The following is a 21,471-nucleotide window of genomic DNA, read 5'->3' as shown; positions in this document are numbered from 1 at the left end:
AGGCATTGTTTCACGTACAGCAGAAAAATCTTAGCTCAGTCTTACAGTCTTACCATAGTAGTTAATTTGTGCTATCCAACTTAGACACTTATAAACTTCTTTTTCAATATATTTAAAGTTAAATATATTTTTTTTCAATATGTGTCTGAAATTGGAGTTCTTTAAATCACTTTTGCCTGTATATGGTGAGAAACTGGAGACTTTCCTGTTCAGGTCAGGAACAAAGAAGGATGTCTGCTTTCACTGCTTCTATTAAACATTGTACTGGAAAACTGACATAATGCAATAAGAGAAGAAAAGGAAATAAGAGGTATACTGATTATAAAGAAATAAAAATGCTTCTGTTTGCAAGTGACATGACTGTCTATGTAGAAAATTTCAAAGATGCAACAACAATGAAAAAACTCCTGAAACTAATAAGCAATTATAGCAAGGTTGTAGGATACAAGGTTAATGTACAAAAGTCAGTTATTTTCTTATATTCCAGCAATGAACAGTTGGATTTGAAATTAAAAACATAATACCATTTATATTAGCACTGAAAAAAGAAATATAAATGTAAAAATGTAACAATAAAGTACATGGTCTATATGAAGAACACTACAAAACTGATGAAAAACCTATCTAAGTAAATGGATGATATTCCATGAGGAAGACTCAACATTGTCCAGATGTAAGTTCTTCCCTACTTGATGTATAGATTGAATTCAATCCCAGCCAAAATCTCAGCAAGTTATTTCAGGGTTATTGACAAATTCTTTCTAAAGTTTATAAGGAAAGTTAAAATACTTAGAATAGCCAACACAATATTGAAGGAGAAGAACAAAGTCAGAGGAGTGACACTACCTGACTGCAAGACTTTCTACAGAGGTACATTAATTAAGACAGTGTGGTACTGGTGAAAGAATAGACAAATTGATCAAAGGAACTGACTATAGAGCCCAAAACAGGCCCACAAAAATATGGTCAACTGATCTTTGGCAAAGGAACAAAGGCAATTCAATGAGGAAGGTTAGTGTTTTCAACGAATGGTATTAGAACAACTAGATCCACGTGCAAAAAAGTGAATCTAGATTCAGAGCGTCCATGTTTCACCAAAATTAACTTGAAATGGTTCACAGACCTAGATGTCAACTGCAAACTATAAAACATCTAGAAGATAACATAAAAGAAACTATAGGTGATCTTGAGTTTTGCAATGACTTTTTAGATAGAAAACCAAAATCATGAACCATGAATGAAAAAATTGGTAATTGGACCTCAATGAAATTAAAAGCTTCTGCTCTGTGAAAGACACTGTTATAGGTATGAAAAGATGACCCAGAGATTGGAGAAAATATCTTAAAACACATATCTGATAAAGGACTATTACAAAATATACAAAGTACTTTTAAAGCTCAAAAATAAGAAAACAAACAACCCAATTTAAAAATACACAAAATGTCCAACAGATACCTCACTAAAGAAGCAATACAGGTGGCAAATAGGCATAGGATAAAATGTTCAACGTCATACGTCATCAGAGAAATACAAATTAAAACAATTATAACACATATTAGAATGGCTAAAATCCAAATCACTGAAAATACCAAATTTTCTCAAGGAGCAACTGGAACTCTTTTTCATTGATGGTGGAAATGCAAACTGGTACAGCCACTCTAGAACACAGTCTGGCAGTTTCTCACAAAACTACACACATCCTTACCACATGATTCAGCAATTGCACTCCTTGATATTTACCCAAAGGATTTGAAAACTTATATCCACATAAAACCCTCCATATTAATGTGTATCGCACCTTTATTTATAATTGTCAAAACTTGGAAGCAACCAACAGGGTTTTCAACAGATGAATAGTTAAACTTTGGTACATCCATACACTAGAATCTTATTCAGTGATAAAAACAGAAGTGAGCTATCAAGCCACAAAAAAGACATGGATAAACGCATATCTCTAAGTGAAAGAAACCAATCTAAAAGGGCTACAGACTGTATGATTTTAATTATATGAATTTCTGGAAAAGATAAAACTGTGGACACAGTAAAAAATGATCAGTGGTTACCAGAAGTGTGGCAGAGGTAGGGAAGGATGAATAGATTGAGCCCAGGGGGATTTTAGGGCAGTGAAACTATTCTGTATGAAACTGTGTGTACACATCATTATACATTTGTGAAAACCCATGGAATGTACAGCATGAAGAGTGAAACTTAATGTAGACTATGGACTTTAGTTAATAATAAAGAGCTAATATTGGCTCATCGACTGTAACAAATATACTAGAGTAATGCAAGATGTTAATAATAGCGAAAACTTGGAGCTGGGGGTAATGAGAGTGGGTACTGTATACAGGAACCGTCTGGGCATTCTGCTCAATTTTTCTGTAAACCTAAAACTGCTAAAAGAAATAAAGTCTATGAATCTAAAGAATATTTTTAAAAACCCAAAATATTCACAGTAGAGAATGACCGAGCTAGTGTGGAATTTTCCTGATTTGCTTTGATTCACTCAATTTCCTAGTCTGTTGGAAAAAAACAATTGCCTCATCCATTTCAATGCCAATTAAAGCAATTAGTCAAATGGTCACTTGGTCTTCTAAACACATTTACTCACCCTCTCTTTCCTCCCTACCCTCTTTCCATCACACTTTCTATTTCCAATTTTGGACATTTAAAAAAGTCAAGTGGCACATCGCCTCTAAGCTTGCCAATGTCAGCTCCTTTTCCCAACTCCCTCTTTAAGACCAAGCTCCTTTGCCTGATCACAGGCAAGAATTATCAAAGTACCAGGTATATTAAGCTATCAAAGGAGGCGCTTAAGAACTCAGTAATAGCAACTTTCTAGAACTGGGTCTCACAACAAAGGTAATAAAAATGTCCTTCCAATGGTATGAAAGTTTTTTCAAGACCTCTCCCCATTCCCCTTCCTCTGTGTCTTCTTACTCTCTCCTCCTTCCCTGTGCTCTAGCCACAAGACTCCCTTGCCCATCTCCCTAAACCCCATGAACACTCCTGACTTGGGTCTTTGTACTGTTTTTTTCTCTCTGTCTGTTCTCCCACTCCGGGCGCTGTATCTGCATGGCTCACAGCCTCACCTCCTTCAAGCGTTTGCTCTAAGCTTACACCCTTAAAGCGGCTCACTCTGCCCATACCCAGCCCGACCAATCCTCTTACACTGCTTTACTTTGTCACAGAGTCTTGAAAAAGAGTACTCAGCTTACTCACTGATCTCATTTCCTGCTGTTTAATGGGAGTTTCCCCATTATGACATAAATTCTACGGGAGCAGGGAGTTGTCTGTTTTGTTTATTTATGTATGCCTTGAACACTGCCAGGTACATAATAGGGGCTCAGTAAACATTTGCTAAAGAATGAAAGAATGAAAAAGCTAAAGATTTAAGAACTTTGGAGTTGGACAGGATCTTGGAGATCATCTAGTCAAAAACTTTACAGGGCCTAGAGACCAAGTAACTCGCTGACCAGTGGTCGAAGAAGAAGTAGCATTCTCATTGTTTCTCACTGCACAAGTTCTACCTTGGCAAATTCATCATTTTATCTGATAAAGAAAACGTATCTACTTATAAAAATCAGGATTATTCAGGTACTGCCGTGAGAGTTAGCAATACCCTAATTGCTATTTCTTACAAATAGTTTCTTGTTCTCACTAAAACATCACCACAATTTTCTTTCTGGGTTAGGCAGTCAGTGAGTTATAAATAAGCTATGGTGTCTTAAAATTTAAAAATACACCATAGGTAAGTAGGAGAATGGATGATTTAAAAAAAAAAAAAAAAACCTTAGAACGTCAGAATTTGAACTGCAGAACCATCTACATTTCAGCTCTGTCCCTGAAGGCTGAGGAAATAGATCACTCTTTTTTTCTTTGCCTTTCTCATTGGAGATGGGAAAAAGGGAATCCAGTTTGTTCTGTAACATCTCAGAGCAAATTAAATGAGTTCACTGACATGAAAACCCTGTTCAAACTATAAAGGACCAGCCAAATTGGCTGGTGAATATTTGTGGTAAAAGGAGGAATTTCTGGTCCCTCTATCATATTTAAAAAGCATATAACTTTCCTTCAGGGTTTTACCTCCCTATAAATAAGAAGGCTGAACAGTGTTATGGTCAGGGGCTAGGACGCAGATTCTAATCCTGGCTCTGCCAATACTAACTGGATGTCTTAGGCTAAATTATGTAACCTTTTCAAGCTTTGATTTCTCTTTTGTTAAATGGAAGAAATATTGATATCTTCCTGATATGTCTGTTATTAGGTTTAAATTAAAATAATGTATATAAAGTATCAAGACTAAATACATTTCCTTTTTATTATTATTTAAGAGCTTGCTATTACATATCATATATCATCCATACAGAAAAAAAGAGTTAATATAGTAGGATGAGTCATGTTAATAAGAAAGTTAACTAGGCAATTTCACCATAACGAGCTGACACATTCATGGGATTTAAAAAAAAATGATTTCAGGGCACAATTTCAGATTTTTTACAAATGCGTCACTAGGGTGCTTGTAAACAAGGGGAACGAGAACCAGAGAGCTTTAGAAACTCTGTAAGTTTCTAGTCATTAGCAACTTAGAAAGCTGGGTCTAGGACATAGGTTTCCAGTTGATTGTCTTTCCTGAACATCACTTGTTTGCAAAAAACATCACTGGCTGTATCAGAGGAAGAAGAGCTGAGAAAAATTACAGCTACTACGCATGTGGAAATTGAAGTGGCTGACTTGTATTTAGCTCTACAACATTAACTTCACATTCTTTGAAAGAGACAGACTATTTAGGAGTAATCAGACATAAAGCACCAACCAAATATTTCTCAATAGTAGAATGACCTGTGTAGCATTCAGTGTTAGCCTGATACCTCCATGTTTTTTCTCCCAACTAATCACTGTACAGACTACCTTCAAAATGCCTTCAAAACATCTTCTCTCAAAATGAAGGAAATTTTAGACTGTAAAACAACAAACAGAAAAAAAAAAGGGAGTTTACTATTTTTAGTGTATTCTGCAGAATCGTAAATATTCAGAAAAATGGTTCCTGGTTCTGATGGCTAACTAAAAACATATGTTTACTTATATACCTCAAGAACGTTCCACTGCAAAGACAGGAAAAATACTGAAAGAAATCCACAGAAGCACAGGAAACTTAGGAGCACATCTACCAACATACAAAAATAGTAAGGACTTTCTGGGAGTTTTAAACCAAATGGAAACTGTTGGTTGAAATTACATAAACAAAACTGAGGAACTTGCAAACAGCTACAGGTGAAAAAAAGACCAACAAAAAAGTGACTGTTCGCAGTGGAATTCTGGAATAACTCTAAGAGGTGGACAGCATAGAGAAGAAGCTATGCATGTGTCACTAGCTCATAATTAATCAAAGGACTCCATAAAAAGCCAGATCAGTCCATATGTTAGGAGTTACTGATGCAGGCATTCATACCTAGGACACACAGGTGGATAAATACTGCTGGCGTGGGAGATCTGACACGGGAGTTTTCACGAAAGGGCACTGAGACCAAAGAAGTGAGGTGGTGGCCTTGTGACTGCCACAAAGTACTTGTACTTCCCTCGACAAATAAACAAGCCAGCAGTACATCAGAAATGTAAGTCCACTAGAAAATGCATCTCCTTCTTTACACCAGAGCAATAAAACTGGAGATCTTGAATTAGAATGCATATTCACTGCTAGGAAAAGAAAATTTCTTACTTGGTCTGACACAATAAAACACACATGGTAATATTATCCAATCTAGACGCATCCACATATAGGAATAGAAAACCAATAGTAAGTAACCTGACAGTTGAGGAAAATTCTGAAAGACAGGAATTAAATTGAGACCAGTACTGAACACCATGAGAACAACTGCTAATAGGATAAATGGGGAAATATATAAAGAAATGTAATTAATTCCCTTGAGAGATTCAAGTGTCCATCATACCTATAAAATAGAACAAACTAATATGAAAAAGAAGCATTCAGAGTTCTTGGAAATTAACGAAATGATTGCTGAAGTAAAGCCCCCAGAGATGAACGGCATAGCAGCATCGATACAGATTAAATTTCACAAAGTGAACTGGAAAACGGAACCAAGTGATCCTCCCAAGACCACAGTGTCAGAGGACCAAGAGATGAAAACTTTGAGAATATATGGTAGGGGATAGCAAGGATAGATCCAGAAGTTTCCACATCAGTCTAATAGATGCCTTTAGAAGGAAATAATTAAATAAATTACAGATGAAAGCCTCCCGGAGGTGAAAAATGATGAGAGCCCATCAAATTCCCAGGAGAATTTATCAACTCCAAGGATTAAAAGAATATTTTACCCACTTCCTGTGAGAAAAGTAGGACATGTGAAAATCCTGGAGGAGAAATAATCAGTCAGACAGCTGTCTTCTACATGGCAGATAGACACTGGACATTAGAATACAATGCAGGAGTGCCTTCAATTACTTAAGGAAAAATAATTTTGAACCTAGAAGTTCATACCCAAACTATCTTTCCAGTATGGATTCATGATATGTTTCTTTCAGCCAATCAGGAACTCAAAAAGCTTACCAGCCATGCACTGTTTCTGAAATACCTATGAATAAAACATGCTATGGGCTGCATGTGACCCTCCAAAGTTCATATGTTGAACCCTAAACCCCAGTACTTTAAAATGTAACTGTATTTAGAGATAGAGCTTTTAAAGAGGTAATTAAATTAAAAGGAGGCCCTTAAGGGGAACCCTAATCCAGTCTTGCTGGTGTCCTCATAAGAAGAGGAAATTTGTACATTGGAGGAGATATTAAAAATGCACCCACAAAGAGGAAAGACCAGGACATGGTGAGAAAGCAAACATCTGCAAGCAAAGGAAAGAGGACTCAGAAGAAATCAAAACCGCCGACTCCTTGATCTTGGACCATCAGCTTCCAGAACTGTGAGAAAATAAATGTCTCCTGTTTAAGCTGCCCACTTTGTGATATTTTGTTATGGCAGCCCTGAGCAAACTGATATACATATCAAACAAAAAGAATCCAATATAGTGGACTGCAGAGGAATTAATAAAGAGTAGTGAGCAAAGGTAACTGTAAAACATATAGTCTTACTTGATAATTATATACCGGTGAGGTCTAAGGCATTTTAAAGAATACGACTACCAGGGGAGTAGATGAATTATTTACACCATGACTCTAATGTTCCAACAAACTTTAGTAAGTCAGAGAGTTGTTTCGGAGGATGAGCCAGGTCAGTAAAATTTTGCCAAAGGTCTTCTTTAATTTGAGGGGTGGATAGGTTAGAAGTATGCAATTAAGTTTCAATAAAAATGGATAAATATTTTGAATAGATTTACTAAAAATTAAATGTCCACTTTAGAAAAAAGATACAGCAATTAAAACTTACAAACACTGGGAATAAGGAGGAATAAAGGAAATACGATCACTCTAATTAAAGGCAGAGGTAAAGGGGAAGATAATGAAACAAGAAAAAGACTAATACAAAACACACACGAAAAACGTTTTGTACATATGTGAAAGGACTGAATTGATTTATTAAAAAAACAGAAGCTCAGATTACGGAAAAAATAATCCAGCCATATGCTGTTTATAACTGACATAACTAAAGTCAAAAGTCATGGGATTGTTAAAAATAAAGGGATGAGTAAGATGTTAAGGCATTTATTTTTATTTTTTAATTTTTTTAACATCTTTATTGGAGTATAATTGCTTTACAATGGTGTGCTAGTTTCTGCTTTATAACAAAGTGAATCAGCTATACATATACATATAACCCCATATCTCCTCCCTCTTGCATCTCCCTCCCACCCTCCCTATCCCACCCCTCTAGGTGGTCACAAAGCACAGAGCTGATTTCCCTCAGCTATGCGGCTGCTTCCCACTAGCTATCTATTTTACATTTGGTAGTGTATATATGTCCAGGGCATTTATTTTTTAAGTGGTAAGAATGTCCATATTATTAGCAGACAAAATAAGATTTCAGGAAAATATAAAGGAGGTAATTAATATTGATAAAAGTTATAATTCCTTGAGCACCTATAACTGTCTTGAATCTTCATGCATTCAACCATATGGCTTTGAAATATAAGTGCTGAGACCAATAAGAACAGAAAGACAAACTGAGACCTTATACTGGAGGAACTTAAAATATCTTTTTTCCCTAAATTGACAAATTAAGTAGATAACAGTGAGTAAGGATGTAGAGGATTATGATTTAATTTATCTCTGTGTTTCTATCATCTCTCTGTGCATCTATCTTTGCATCCAATGAAGAAACAATCATTCTTTCATACATCTGTAGAAAGTTTACAAATGCATATATGAACTTAACGTATTATGAAAGCATGTCAAATCAACGGGGAGGACACAGTACTGAATCAGTGATGTTGGAAGAACGAGCTTCCTATTTGGAAAGAAAATCATGAATTTCTAACTTCTCACCATATATATGCAAAATCAATTATAAGTGGATGAATTAGTTAAATCTAAAAAGTCAAAATTATGAGATAACTTAAAAAAATGAGAATATTTTATTTTATGACAGGAAAGGGCTTCCTAAGCAAAGTATTAAGGCCAAAATCTATAAAGAAAATAGAGACTGACAGATTTCACAAAATAAAAATGTAGAAGAAAAGTTGCTTTAACTATGAATCTGTTAAAAGTTTTTTTGTTTGTTTTTTTTTTAAGAAGCAATATTCAGCTTGGGACCCAGACTTCTACGCGAAGCTGAGTTTTGGTTCTTTCTCAAGGTGACTTTGCACCTAGCCTGCTTGTAGGCAGGGGTAAGAAATACCTTCTTTTGCAAATTCCCATGTCTCTGTCCTAAAACGGTAACTTGATTTTAATTTTTAGCAGCATAACTCTTCAACCTGAGGTCACTTTTCTTTTCCTGCTTTTATTATACTCTAAAGGGAAAGTCTAATTTGAAGGTCATATTCGATTAGCTCCTTCTGAGTGTCACCCTTTGCATTTCATGTAGTGCCATCCCAGCCTGATAATTTATACTTTAATAGAAACTTGCAGCAGCGTTTTTTTTTTTTACCATCCTGAGGCTTATATGTCTACTGTCTACAATAAAAGATACACAGCACATGTCAGCATCGTTTCCTCTACCTGTCCTATCCAAGTATCTTTGCTGTCAAGGTCTGTGTGCCCACCTTTGCTAAGTTGTTAACATAAGCTCATGATTCTCACTATGTGATGGATGGTATGTTGTGTTTGACGCACTCTCCTCGGTGTCCCTCATCACATGGTCCTGAGGGTCATGCAAACTGCTTGACAAAATGCCTGACACATCAGATACAACCTTACATTTCTTCTCTTCTATTCAATAAGACCTGTCAGATTAAATACATCACACTGATATAATACAGGGAGAATCTTGAATCTATACTCAAAAAAGGGAGGAAATCACTAAAAAGTACTTGGGTTCATTTTAACTACTGTTCTTGCGTATTCCCTGTGTCACATCTTACAAATGACTGCAACACAGCAGTGTGTGAGACACATTGAGAATTACTGCCTTAGTACATTACTAGCTATGTTTATGCTAAATTAGTATGAAATGCTCAAATGTAGGGTATAATCTCGAGCTTCGACAAGTCTGTTTAGAGGGCAGAAATGTGCTAAGTAAGCTCAGTGACTCCTACACACACTTCCAACCTTTTATGCCTGGAGATATCTGCATATATTATTGTTTCTGCTTTTAAGCACTATCGAATGTTGTTCTCAAAAGCTGCCCTTGATAAGCAGTGTACCACCACCTGTGGAAATAATGACCATGAGGTTTAGCATGTGACAGGAATGAGAGGGAACTGGTTAGTCTGGGACAGTTAAAATGCATATAAAAAAGGAATAAAATTATTGACCGAATACTGATAGTGCCTCTCAACAACTTTCACAATAACATAACATCATAAAAAATGCATTGTTAAATTAAGCACTAATAATAAAGAAAAGGATTAAACAAAATAATCTGACGTGTAAATTGTCTGAAGCATATGCCATACAAACTAGTACCTATTTAATTTTGTATATATATTTCTATATGAATACAAGTACGTATTCAACTTTTTTAAATATATTTTTTCCTTTTTGAAACTTAACATTTTCCTCCTTTCTCTCTCTCTTTTTTTTTTTTTTTTTTTTTTTTGCGGTACGCGGGCCTCTCACTGTTGTGGCCTCTCCCGTTGCGGAGCACAGGCTCCGGACGCGCAGGCTCAGCGGCCATGGCTCATGGGCCCAGCTGCTCCGCAGCATGTGGGATCTTCCCGGACCGGGGCATAAACCCGTGTACCCTGCATCGGCAGGTGGACTCTCAACCACTGCGCCACCAGGGAAGCCCCCTCCTTTCTCTTTTTACTCAACATATCACTGGAAGAATCTCTAGAGCACTAGTGATAATTAAGAAATGGGCCAGGTCCTCATCTATGTGGTAACATAACATCTCATGGTAATAACCAGAACCTTTGGGGCAAGTCATTAACACAGGTTACCATCTTGTAAATTATTACTTCATTGCACTAAGTGGTAACCCAGTGCCCTGATTAAATGAATGTGAATCTAAAATGCATTTCCTTTGTTAACTAGAAACTGTTCATACACAATATTTCATTGATTCATTATTTAATTATTTCTGATTATATTATCATATATAGTGATAAGGGTAGTTGCTGATTGATGTATCAGAAGTCCTTTCCAGAATATCTCACAGTACCTGGCCCTCGCTGGTGCACTGTGCCTCTGCACCATCCCCCAGAGGGTCCAAGGCCATCCTGCATTTAAGAAACAAGGCTGAACTGAAGTGAGACTCTTTTCCTTCTCTGCTAAACTTCCCGTTCTGAAGTTCATGTGCCTGGAAACATCACAGGGAATAAACAGAAGTTCCTCCTGCATTTATCCTAGAAAACGGGCCCCTGAAAGGTCCAACTCTTCTAAAAGGACAGCTACAGTTCTAATGACAAACCCAAGAGGACTCCGAAACTGACCAGAGGAGGCCTGGATCAGTTTGACAAAGAGGATGTAGTCTGGTAGCTCTTATCCGTGGTGAACGGCTCATTCACAAGTTAATCATCAAAAGCAGCAGCACAGAAGGATTAAATGGTTTGTCACACAGGCAATTATAGGAAAAAGAAACACCGAAAGCGTCTCCCACACCACCCTACACACACTACACGTTTAGGAGGACGGTTTAAATAACTGTTACACCGATTTTTTTTGTTTTTTGCTACATTTGTAATTCAAATCAAATTTATACTGAAAACTACAATACGTAGAACCGGAAATATGCAAAGTACCTTTTAAGGAACCAGATTTCAGTAACTATTGGTAGGAAATAAAAGATGATTTTGAATAATAAAATATGGAAAATAAAATATTCCATAAAAACCCCATCTAGTTCTGAGAGGCAGTAAGCATAGTAATTAAAAGCATATGCTGGAGCCATTTCGTAAATAGCTCTGTGACCTTGAACAAGTTCCTGAAGCTTTCTGTATCTCATTTTCCTCATCTGTTAAAATGTAGGTAATGTCATTACTTGCCTCACGGAAGGTGTGAGGATTAGATCAATCAATACATGTAAACGACTTCAGTGGATGGCATACAGTAACCCTCCGATATTATTCTCGGCTTTTTTCTTTTTTTTCTCTGATCTTACTATCTTCCTAAATATCACATTAAAACAAAACAAAGCAGAATTCACAAGCATGCGGCCACCTCAATAATGGCTTCCCGAATGGAACATTTACATGCTAAATTCCATAGGTTTTAGCAGGAATCATGTAGTTCTAAAACTCAACTTTAAAATAAAGACCACTTCAACCTGGTGGCTAACTGTTCTGATATATGAACAATAGCCTTCTAGAAGCCCATTTAGATATATTAACCCATCTGTTAACACTGAAAGAAGTTTTAGGAAATAGTTCGTTTTTTCCCCCCCTGAGCAATTAGAAATTTCTATAAATTACAAAAAGTATTAATTATAAAAGTTCACTTCCTTTTCGTATCTTTAAAAAATGAGTCGGGGGTAATCAAAGGATATTAGTCATTTGCAGAGACATTCTCTTGTCCTGTGTCAAACTTTACCTCTTTCCATAGATATTAAATAACTCACCTGAGCTAGCATTAAATATCAGAACAAGCCAGAAGCTAGAAAGATGAACTACTGAAACTAAATAATCTCATGGGAAATTAATTGGGTTTCACTTAGGGTTCTTTTGGCAATGTGAATCAGAAAGAGACCAGAACCATTTTAAAGAGTGCTTTTAATTTAATAGGTAGGTAGGTAATTGAAAGACAGAAAGAAACTGACCTAGAAAATAAAGTATGTATTAGCATGGTTCCATAATTTGTGAGCCTGTGAATCAAGGGATACTGATGCCTGTATAGATATCTTATTATTCTGAATATTATTCATTCACTATCCTGAATATTATTCACTTATTATACTACCAGGCTTTCCAGTTCCCGTAAAACATTTCCTCCATCATGCAGCGCTCTACTTTACAGGCTGGGATAAAACTGAATTGTTTGGCTTTTTACCCTAAAAAGTAATAGGGACGTCATAATTGAATTTCACTTTGATCTCATCTACTGTATGTCTTCTTTGACTGCCCTAGCTTTATATGATGTCCTTCACTAATACACTAATACAATTAAAGTGTGCTTTATTTAGAAAATAATCTTAATATGCCAGTGAAGATCTAAGCCATGTTCATTATTTGAAGCAATTGTTTTCCAGTTTATCCTTATACTCCACTTTAAACCAAGCTATATCTTCTCTGCCGGAGACCCCTGGAAATCATCTTCTAACTTGTCTCCCTGTTCCACTTCCACTTTCTGGCCTCCTCTTACCCCCAGGTCCTGTCCTTTTCCCCCTCAGCAGCCAGACAGATCTTCTAAATTTTCAAATGAGGTGTTATTATCCCTCGATTTTAAACTCTCTGCTATGGACTTAATGAGTCTCCTCAAATTCATATGTTGAAGCCCTCATTCCCAATGTTTTAGTTTTGGGAGGTAGGGTCTTTGGGAGGTTATTAGCTCATGAGGGTGAGGTCCCTGTGAATGAGATTAGTGTCCTTATAAGAAGAGACACAGAGAGATGATCCCCTTCTGACAGGTGAGCACACAGTGAAAAGTCAGGGAGAGGGTTCACAACAGGATCCAAATTGGCCCATACCTTGATCTTGAACTCCTCAACCTCCAGAACTGTAAGACATAAACTTCTGTTGTTTGAACGATCTAGTCCTTGTTAATTTGTTATAGCAGGCTAAGCTAAGAGACTCTCCAATGACTTCCCATGATTCTTACAATAAAATCTAATCTCTTTACCATCCTTACAAGGCCCTGAAGGAGCTGGTTCCTACCTATCTCTTAGCGTCTCTCACTCTCTTGCTTATTTTGTGCCAGCTATACTGGCCTTCAGATACCTCCCACTTTTGAGCTTTTCCATTAGCTTGTTTCCTCTGCCTAGAACATTCTTACTTCAGTTATTCACAAGAATGGATCTTTCTGGTTTTTCAAATCTAAATTCAAACTTCGTATTTTTCAGAGACTTTCTTACCATTCAATATAAAATAACTCTCTCAGCAGACCATGAGTAATTATTTATAACAGAAAACAGTTTACTTTGCTCCAGAGTATTGTATCACAAATTGAAGTTTTCCTATTTGTGTTTCTTAAATTTGTTTTCTGTCCCCTCTACTAAACAGTAAGTTTTTAATAAGTTAATGTAAGGAGGACAAGTTTAAACTGAATGAAGCTCACTCAAAATTTTTCATTGTTTTATCAGTTAATGTCTTCAAAAGATTTGTGTTTTCATTGGGGTGGGCACTTAGACAGGGCTGAGTTAGAAAATATAAACTAACATATTTCAAATAGAGGACCTTTAATATAGGGAATGGGTACCAAGTTTATGGAAGATATGAGAAACTACCAAGGAAATTATGAGGCAACCTCTAGATTAGTATGTACAGGAAGATGTCTCCAACCCGAAAACTAGAGGGTCAAAGGGAGGGAGTAGTGAAGCTAAGTTGCTGAAAGAAGATGGCATTTGGCAGGCATCCTTGGTGGGAGCCAGAGCCAGGGAAGCAGGGACTCTCTAGGGGAACTGAGTCACAGATGAGATGCAGCAGAAACTCAGCCAGAGAGACAGGGACAGAGATATAGATATAGAGACAGAGAGAGAGAGAGAGACAGAGAGACAGAGAGAAGGAGAGGGAGAGAGACAGAGAGAGGAGGAAGGCTTGTCTCCTCTTCCTGCCCTCAGATCTTTGGCCAGTACCTTCCGTTGGTCAAACTTATTCAGGAATGCAGACAGCAAAGGACTTGGGAAAGTGTAGTTCTCTGGGATACAGAACAGAGCACAGAAGGGCAAGGAATACATGGCACTTAATACAATTTCATAAAATTTGTGCTGACAAGAAAGCATTCTCTCACAATCTGCAATTTGAAATCTCTTTTAGGAATACTTTGTTATTTTTATGTCCTCATAGATGCTCTATCATGAAACTTCACTGTAGGTATTTTCTTTGTCATATCCTTTCTAAAGGATTTATGTAATCAGTGTAAGAAATAGTTTCAGATTAGCACAGTTATAATCTACCATATGCTCCAGAATTGTATTTGCTATTTATTAACTCAAGAAGTCACCTATTTATGGCATATCCTAGAGCAGTGTGTTTCAACCTTTTCAAACATGAAGACCCTTCAGAAATATATATTTTTCTCATTAGAAAGGTAATACATGTTTAATGTAGAAAAATTATAAAATAAATAAGAGTAAAAGTAATGAAAAAAATTTTTTCATTTCACCATCTAGAGGTAATTACTTTTACCATTTTAGTGTCTATCCTTCCATATATTTTTCATATATATATATATATATATATATATACACACACACACACAGATACAGATATTTATCAAATTAATATATAGATATAGATATTCATATGTTAACATATACAAAACTAGACATATTTTTATATGGCATTTTAAAATACATATTTGTTAATTTGGTTACTTTGGTTATTAATGAATCACAAATACTTCTCTTTATCATTAATTATTCATTCATAGAATTAATTTCTCCATAGTATTTCATTGTAAGAGTGAATGTACTATATTTCACCAATTCTTAATATTTGACATACAGGTGGTTTCAAATATATCCTACTATAAACAACAGTGAGATGAAGAACCTTATAAATAAAACATCATGCATATCTATCTTTATTTATAAATATTTATAGATGTAGAATGTTTTGGTAGGTAGTATAAAAATTATAAAGCTTTTAATTTCCAAAATGCTCTGTATAATTGCATATTGATAGCAATGACTATCTATTTCTCCACATCCATGCCCTCAGTGGACATTATCATTTATTTTATTCTTTAAAAATTTCTTTTTAATATGAAAAAGAGGAGGTTCTTCCTCACCACAAATCCAGATAATATTAGTTGGACTTCTGGTTAATTTAGAAAATACATGCACAAAGTTGGGTTCTCAGACCTTTTGTAAGAAGCTATCTGTCCATCAGACTTGCCAACGCTGTAACTACAGGTTCTTTCAAATGCAACACATCAGTTGAAAAACCCCACCTTAGAAAATGTTGTAAAATGTGACACCGTTACACCCAAATTAGAGATGAAAAGAAAGAATAAAGTTGCATGTGAACAAACAGCATGTTGCTGGAAAGCCTTGATTTAAAGGGTAAAAAGAATGGGTTTCCACTTAATTGATTCACTCACATATAAAAATACGGCACACTCGGGAAGTTTTTCAGTCTGGGAATAATTCAAGATTAAAAGCAATAGTTGAGAAAGAGACCTGCCACAGGAACTGTGATCAGTCAGAGACATAAGGATACATTATGAAAACAGTTTCTCCTTGGGTGCCTGTCATAGTTACGAATTTTTCAATAGCAAGTAACAAATAGAATTTTACTGGCTCAGGTAAAGCAGGCTCCAGGATTTAAACAAAACAGGCACAATTCTGTTTCCTCCTTTGTTTTTTTAGTCCTATGTCCCTCTGTGTGCTAGCCTCTTTCTCACACAATCTCTCTCCCCATATTGGGAAAGATGGCTTTCAATAGCCCCAGATTTAGCCTACTTCCTTGTGACTTGCACCACAGAAGAAAGAGAAAGCCTCTTATAAACATTGCATCAAATACTGTAAATGACTATGATTGACCCCACTTGGGTCATCTATGGAGGCGGTAAAAAAAAAAAAAGCCATGGTGACAGTCAAACCTACCAAGACAATCTGGAGTAGGGTAGGGCAGCTCCTCTACAAAACCTGGGTGTCAACCTGACTACCATTGGCCTCCACTGTTCTTTCCAGTAGACCTCTATGAAGGCAGCCCAGAGTATAAAAGCATTGCTACACTTAACTGCTGGCCTCCAGTTAGAAAAACCTGTACTCACCAAAAGCAAGCTATCAGAAATCAAGACTTGAGGCCAACGTTTCCATTTCAAAGGTTATTTGTAGAAGCATGGATTAAAGCAGTGGGCTGTTTAACTAGGTAACTGAACTAGTTGACTGTCTTAGTTCGACTTTAACATTTGAATTTTGGGAGACAAAAACATTCAGTCTATAGCACTGAATGACCAGCTGGTGAAGAGCTAAAGGATATATGGACACTGTTTTTGAATTGAGGAAGCAACATTTTATTAGACAGTGACTGGAATCTGCGTGCATTCCATTGAATGGTTCATTGGCCTTTCCATTTCTTATTTGCTTCCGTGTGTAACTAATAACCATTGACGAGTGTCCTCTTCAATTGCAGCATCGATGTTTTAAAATGTCGGTAAAAACAACATGTTAGAGAGTCTTTTTTAAGATCAGTAGTTATAAATTACCCTGGACAAAATTTAGCATAAGCAAAAGGCTAATCTACTGAATATTCACATACTGTATGTAAAAACAATGAAAAAAAAAAGCAAACTTTTCTCATGATCTACATAGACTCACATGTATTGAAACTGTTAAAAATGAATCTCTTTTTCTGTTGTTTTTACTGGCTTCTCTTTAGGAAAATGGACATTTAAATAGAATCCATATAACTCCTCCACTTTCTTTGCATGTTTTTAGTTTTACTTGATAAGAGCTCTCTTTCCTATCAATGGCTAGAATCGATAAGGCCGTTTATTCTTTCTTTCCCTCATGTTTTTCCTTAGACATCTCTGAATACTGCAGAAAATCTGAGAAACAATGCTGGATAAAGGATGTCAGACCTCTGAAATCAGATTTTTGGCTAGTTGTGTAATCATGGAAAAATTACTAAGTCACTTTGAGTTTCAGTTTCTTTACTAAAAATTTGGGAAAAGGATACTACCTCATCAGGTGAATGTGAGAATTAAAACGGATTAACACATATAAAGTTAAAATGAACAGCCAGAAAGATAGGAATCACTTAATAATAGCTGTTATTATTTATAAGGGACAATGTTTGAGATAAAGACAAAAATTCCGAATTGTATTTATCCCAATAATAAATGACTGTATAATTTCAAAGCCATAACACTACATGTTGTGCTCTGATATACAATCTTTTAATTAGAAATTAAGATTTCAAAATTGGTTCCTAATGAATGAAAAGCTCATTCATTGATCTCTCATGCAATAAGAAGTATAAATGCAGCAACTTGTTTCTTTAAAGACATTTGCATTTGGTGCAGATTCTTATATTAAATTAGTTAAAAATGAAGCAGGTATGTTGTTTTTAGCGTGAGCTGATATATACTTATAATCTTAAGTGTGCTTCGCTTTTACTCTGTGGAAGAAAATTCTCTCCATTATTATCCCTCTCATCATATTTCTTCATTGTCCCTATCTAAGTTGTTATTAGAAGATATATGTAGAATCTGCCCATAATCTTTTATCTCTAGATAATCTTTTAAATAGCATGAACCATAATTGAGTTCAGGTGGCAGCAGTGAATGACATAAAACTTGAATGAGATTAAGATGAATGACAGCACTGCTTGCCAAAGTCCCATGGCCCCAGAAAGAAATGAGAAGTTAATAGAATCAGGATGGGTGCTGTCTGACTACCAAAAAAAAAAAAAATGTTTAAACACATGCTCTGAATATTTCAGTGAAAGACAAATCTCTATCTTCCTTTTGTACCTTTAATACTCCCATGCTCCTGGGATCGACCATGTAGAACCAGAACCGAACAGTACACATTCCGAGGCTTGCTGGGAAGCATTGAGAAGTAGTGATTCTTGCAGTGTATCCTTCTTTGGGGCCAGATGAGTTGACATACAGGAAGTGCTGGCCACTACCTTGTAACAGATGAATATATTTTTTATTTAGTGAAATATGTTTTATAGCATGAGGCAGAATATATTTAAATCGAGTACGGATTTCATTTTTCCCCAAACACACACACACACAGAAAATTAAACACAACTCATTTTCTTTTTCTCAGTTATATATTAATAATATTTAATTCTTTGAACCAATATTAAAAAGAGTGTCACTATGATTATGTGATTCATAAAATTCACCTTGGTATGCGACTTGTGCATAAAGTGATCAAACAGTTGTGTTGACTCTGAAAGTGTATTCCTTTTCTCCTAGTTTGCTCAAACCTGTCTGTCAGTTTCAAGTACATAAAATATTTTGTGTGCTGCATGTAGAGCAGGTTCAGAGGCTGCTGGGGCTGACTGATATTGTATCTCATTTTTGGTTGTTCAGATTCCCACACTGACCAAAGTAACAGTGAATGGTAGGCAAGAACTGCAAAGTGGAATGTAATTCTTAAAGTCACCACGTTATTTTTCTGAGCAATAGATAATTTCTGTTCTTCTCAACTGCATTAGTATGTGAAAGAACTCTCCATTTAAACACAATTGGATTTGATTTTTCTGCCGACATCATCAAAATTCATCATAGTCATTATTCCCTCCGTGGCGTTTATTGGGGGAGAATGAAAAAAATATATATATACTTTCTTATGTTAAATATTTATTTGTAGTTCTAAACTAAGGTTATTAACATATTTTCTAATTAAAAGTATTTTTTTCCTGTGGTATTTATTATTGTTACTGAGATATATGTTCTTAAATCATAAATTGTGACTTAACAGTATGCCTTTTCCAGAATGTCATACAGTTGGAATGATGCAGTACATAGCCTTTTTAGATTAGCTTCTTTCAGTTAGCAATATGTATCATTTAAGGTTCTTCCATGTCTTTCTGTGGCTTGATAGCTCATTTATTTTTATCACTGAATAACATTCCCTTGTATGGATGTACCACAGTTTGCTTCTCCATTCACCTATGAAGAACATCTTGGTTTCTTCTAAGCTTTAGCAAATATGAATAAAGCTTGTGTAAGCATCAGTGTGTTAAGCTTTTGTGTAGACAGAAGTTTTCAATTCATTTGTGAGTATGCCAAGGTACACAACAGCTGGATCTAATAGTAAGACTATGTTTAGTTTTGTATGAAACTGACAACCTGTCTTCCAAAGTTGGCTGTCCCATTTTGCAGTTCCATCAGCAATGAATGAGAGTTCCTGTTTCTTCTCATTCTCATCCACATTTGGTGTTATCAGTGATTTGGATTTAGCTATTCCAATAGCCAATACTTATTGGTGTTCTCTCTTGAGGGCAGGTCTTGTTATTAAGAACACACTGTTCTGGGTAAATTTCAAAATGGCTACTTTTCCCTTCCACCAGCTCAAAGCAGAGAGGAGGTCTCTCTATCTTCACTGTGAGAAATGGCAGGACTACTGAAGTTAAAGCTTACACAAGTGTGGAGCCCCCTAACACTGAATCCCCTGGGATTTTTTAATCTCTCAAATGTGTGCACATTGAGCCTGCAACAATTCATCAGTTATAGTTTAGGATTTCCTACCCCAGTTCTGATTCCTGCAGAGGTTTCTCTTCGTGAGCTTCTGCTCCAGGAAGCTGTGATTCTGTTTCTCTTGTTTGTCTCCAATTTGGAGGCAGTGGTTTGCCTTTGACCTCAATTCTCTAACAGATCAGGAAGAGTTGTTGACGTTTAGTTTATTCAGCTTTTTGTCTTGTTATGCGGATGGGAATAATGACTTCCAAATGACTTACATGACAGATGAGAAACTGAAAGTGATTGTATCTATTTTTTAAAAAATGTTCCTTACTGAAAATATTTCTCTTTGCTAAGAACCCTTATAAGGTCTGACAAAATAAAGAAAAAATATCTTAATCAAGAAAAATAACCAAGGAACATGACATGTGAATTATTATAGCAAGATTTTCCTCAATATAAAAGAATGGTAGTGGAAATAATTTGAAAAGTTGAAAAGTCTCCCTACTGCATCAGTGAACAGCCTTCTATCTTCATTGTCCTATGAAATATATTTTATGTGCTAGCAAATACTGGATTAGGAAAATTGTACACACTTTTAATTCAGCAATGAAATAGTTTTCTAAGTTTTCTTTCACATTTCTTTGCAAGGATGTCCCTTATTTGTTTTCTTGTTTGGAAAATGAAGACATATATGTGGCATGCATAACCAAGATACACCTACACTCCATCTGTCAAACCTACCAAGAACCATGGCTTATTCATTAAGAACATGCATTCTTTAAACCCAGGCTATTTTTTAAAATTTAATTTAATTAATTTATTTTTTATACAGCAGGTTCTTATTAGTTACCTATTTTACACATATTAGTGTATATATGTCAATCCCAATCGCCCAATTCATCACACCACCACCACCACCACCACCCCCATCACCTTCCCCCCTTGTAAACGCATGCTATTTTGATTAAACAAGATCATCTAAGTTTTCCTTCATCTTATTACTTTTTACACTCTTGATGACTTCCAGTACATTTAGACTACACTTTATGGAACATGCTTCAAAACATTACCCTGAATGAGGAAATATAATACAATTAGCTATAATAATTACTTTTTTATATAGTTAAGACTTTACTGAAAATATGGAATCTATTCAACTTATACTGGATGTAAAGAAATAGGCTTGATCTAGTTCCAAATAAGATAAATTAATGTTAACTATGTTTGTATGAAACTATTCCACATTTAGTAGCTCAGCTCTTAAATAGTATGGCATACATAATGAGACTGATGAACTTCTAACTCAAAAGAAGATTATGTCTAATTCAGACAGCAAATATATTTCATTCTATGCTTTACTGCTAACCTGATGCTGAAGGTCAAATGTTTAGGGCAGTGGGAAAAAAGTAATTGTGTTCACTGACACAAATTTAATCTTTACAAAGTTAGGAATTCTCCCAATACCTTTTTCACAGCAGCCCAGGTGGGGAGCAATACTGCAGTTTTGTTTATTAAGTATTTAAGTCCAAAGAACTTAATGCTTATTGGTATTCCAACAATATTACAGGCATTTAAAAACCAAAACATACAAACTGAAAACAAATTATTTCATTCTTAATTAGCCACAGTTACTTTCTATTGGAATGTGTGCCTACTGGGCACACA

At 35.7% G+C, this 21,471-nt stretch overlaps 1 protein-coding gene across 12 annotated transcripts in view; it reads right to left on the bottom strand.

Annotated features, from left to right (window-relative positions):
• The window catches only part of MALRD1 (MAM and LDL receptor class A domain containing 1), a gene marked incomplete at its 5' end in the record, with an annotated part of 1,062,652 nt that overhangs the window by 396,126 nt on the left and 645,055 nt on the right, over positions 1–21,471 (bottom strand). For 11 of the 12 annotated variants that reach the window (XM_079915185.1, XM_079915179.1, XM_079915188.1 and 8 more), the window contains one exon: positions 18,139–18,296. The exons of the other annotated variant lie outside the window; for it this stretch is intronic. In XM_079915185.1, coding sequence (XP_079771311.1) covers positions 18,139–18,296 — 158 coding nt within the window. The remainder of the gene's footprint in view (positions 1–18,138; positions 18,297–21,471) is intronic. 12 annotated transcript variants of the gene reach the window in all.

The sequence above is a fragment of the Stenella coeruleoalba genome (genome assembly GCF_951394435.1).
Source record: "Stenella coeruleoalba genome assembly, chromosome: 2".
Classification (NCBI taxonomy): Eukaryota; Metazoa; Chordata; class Mammalia; order Artiodactyla; family Delphinidae; genus Stenella; species Stenella coeruleoalba.
This window is presented reverse-complemented; position numbering and strand designations above follow the sequence as displayed.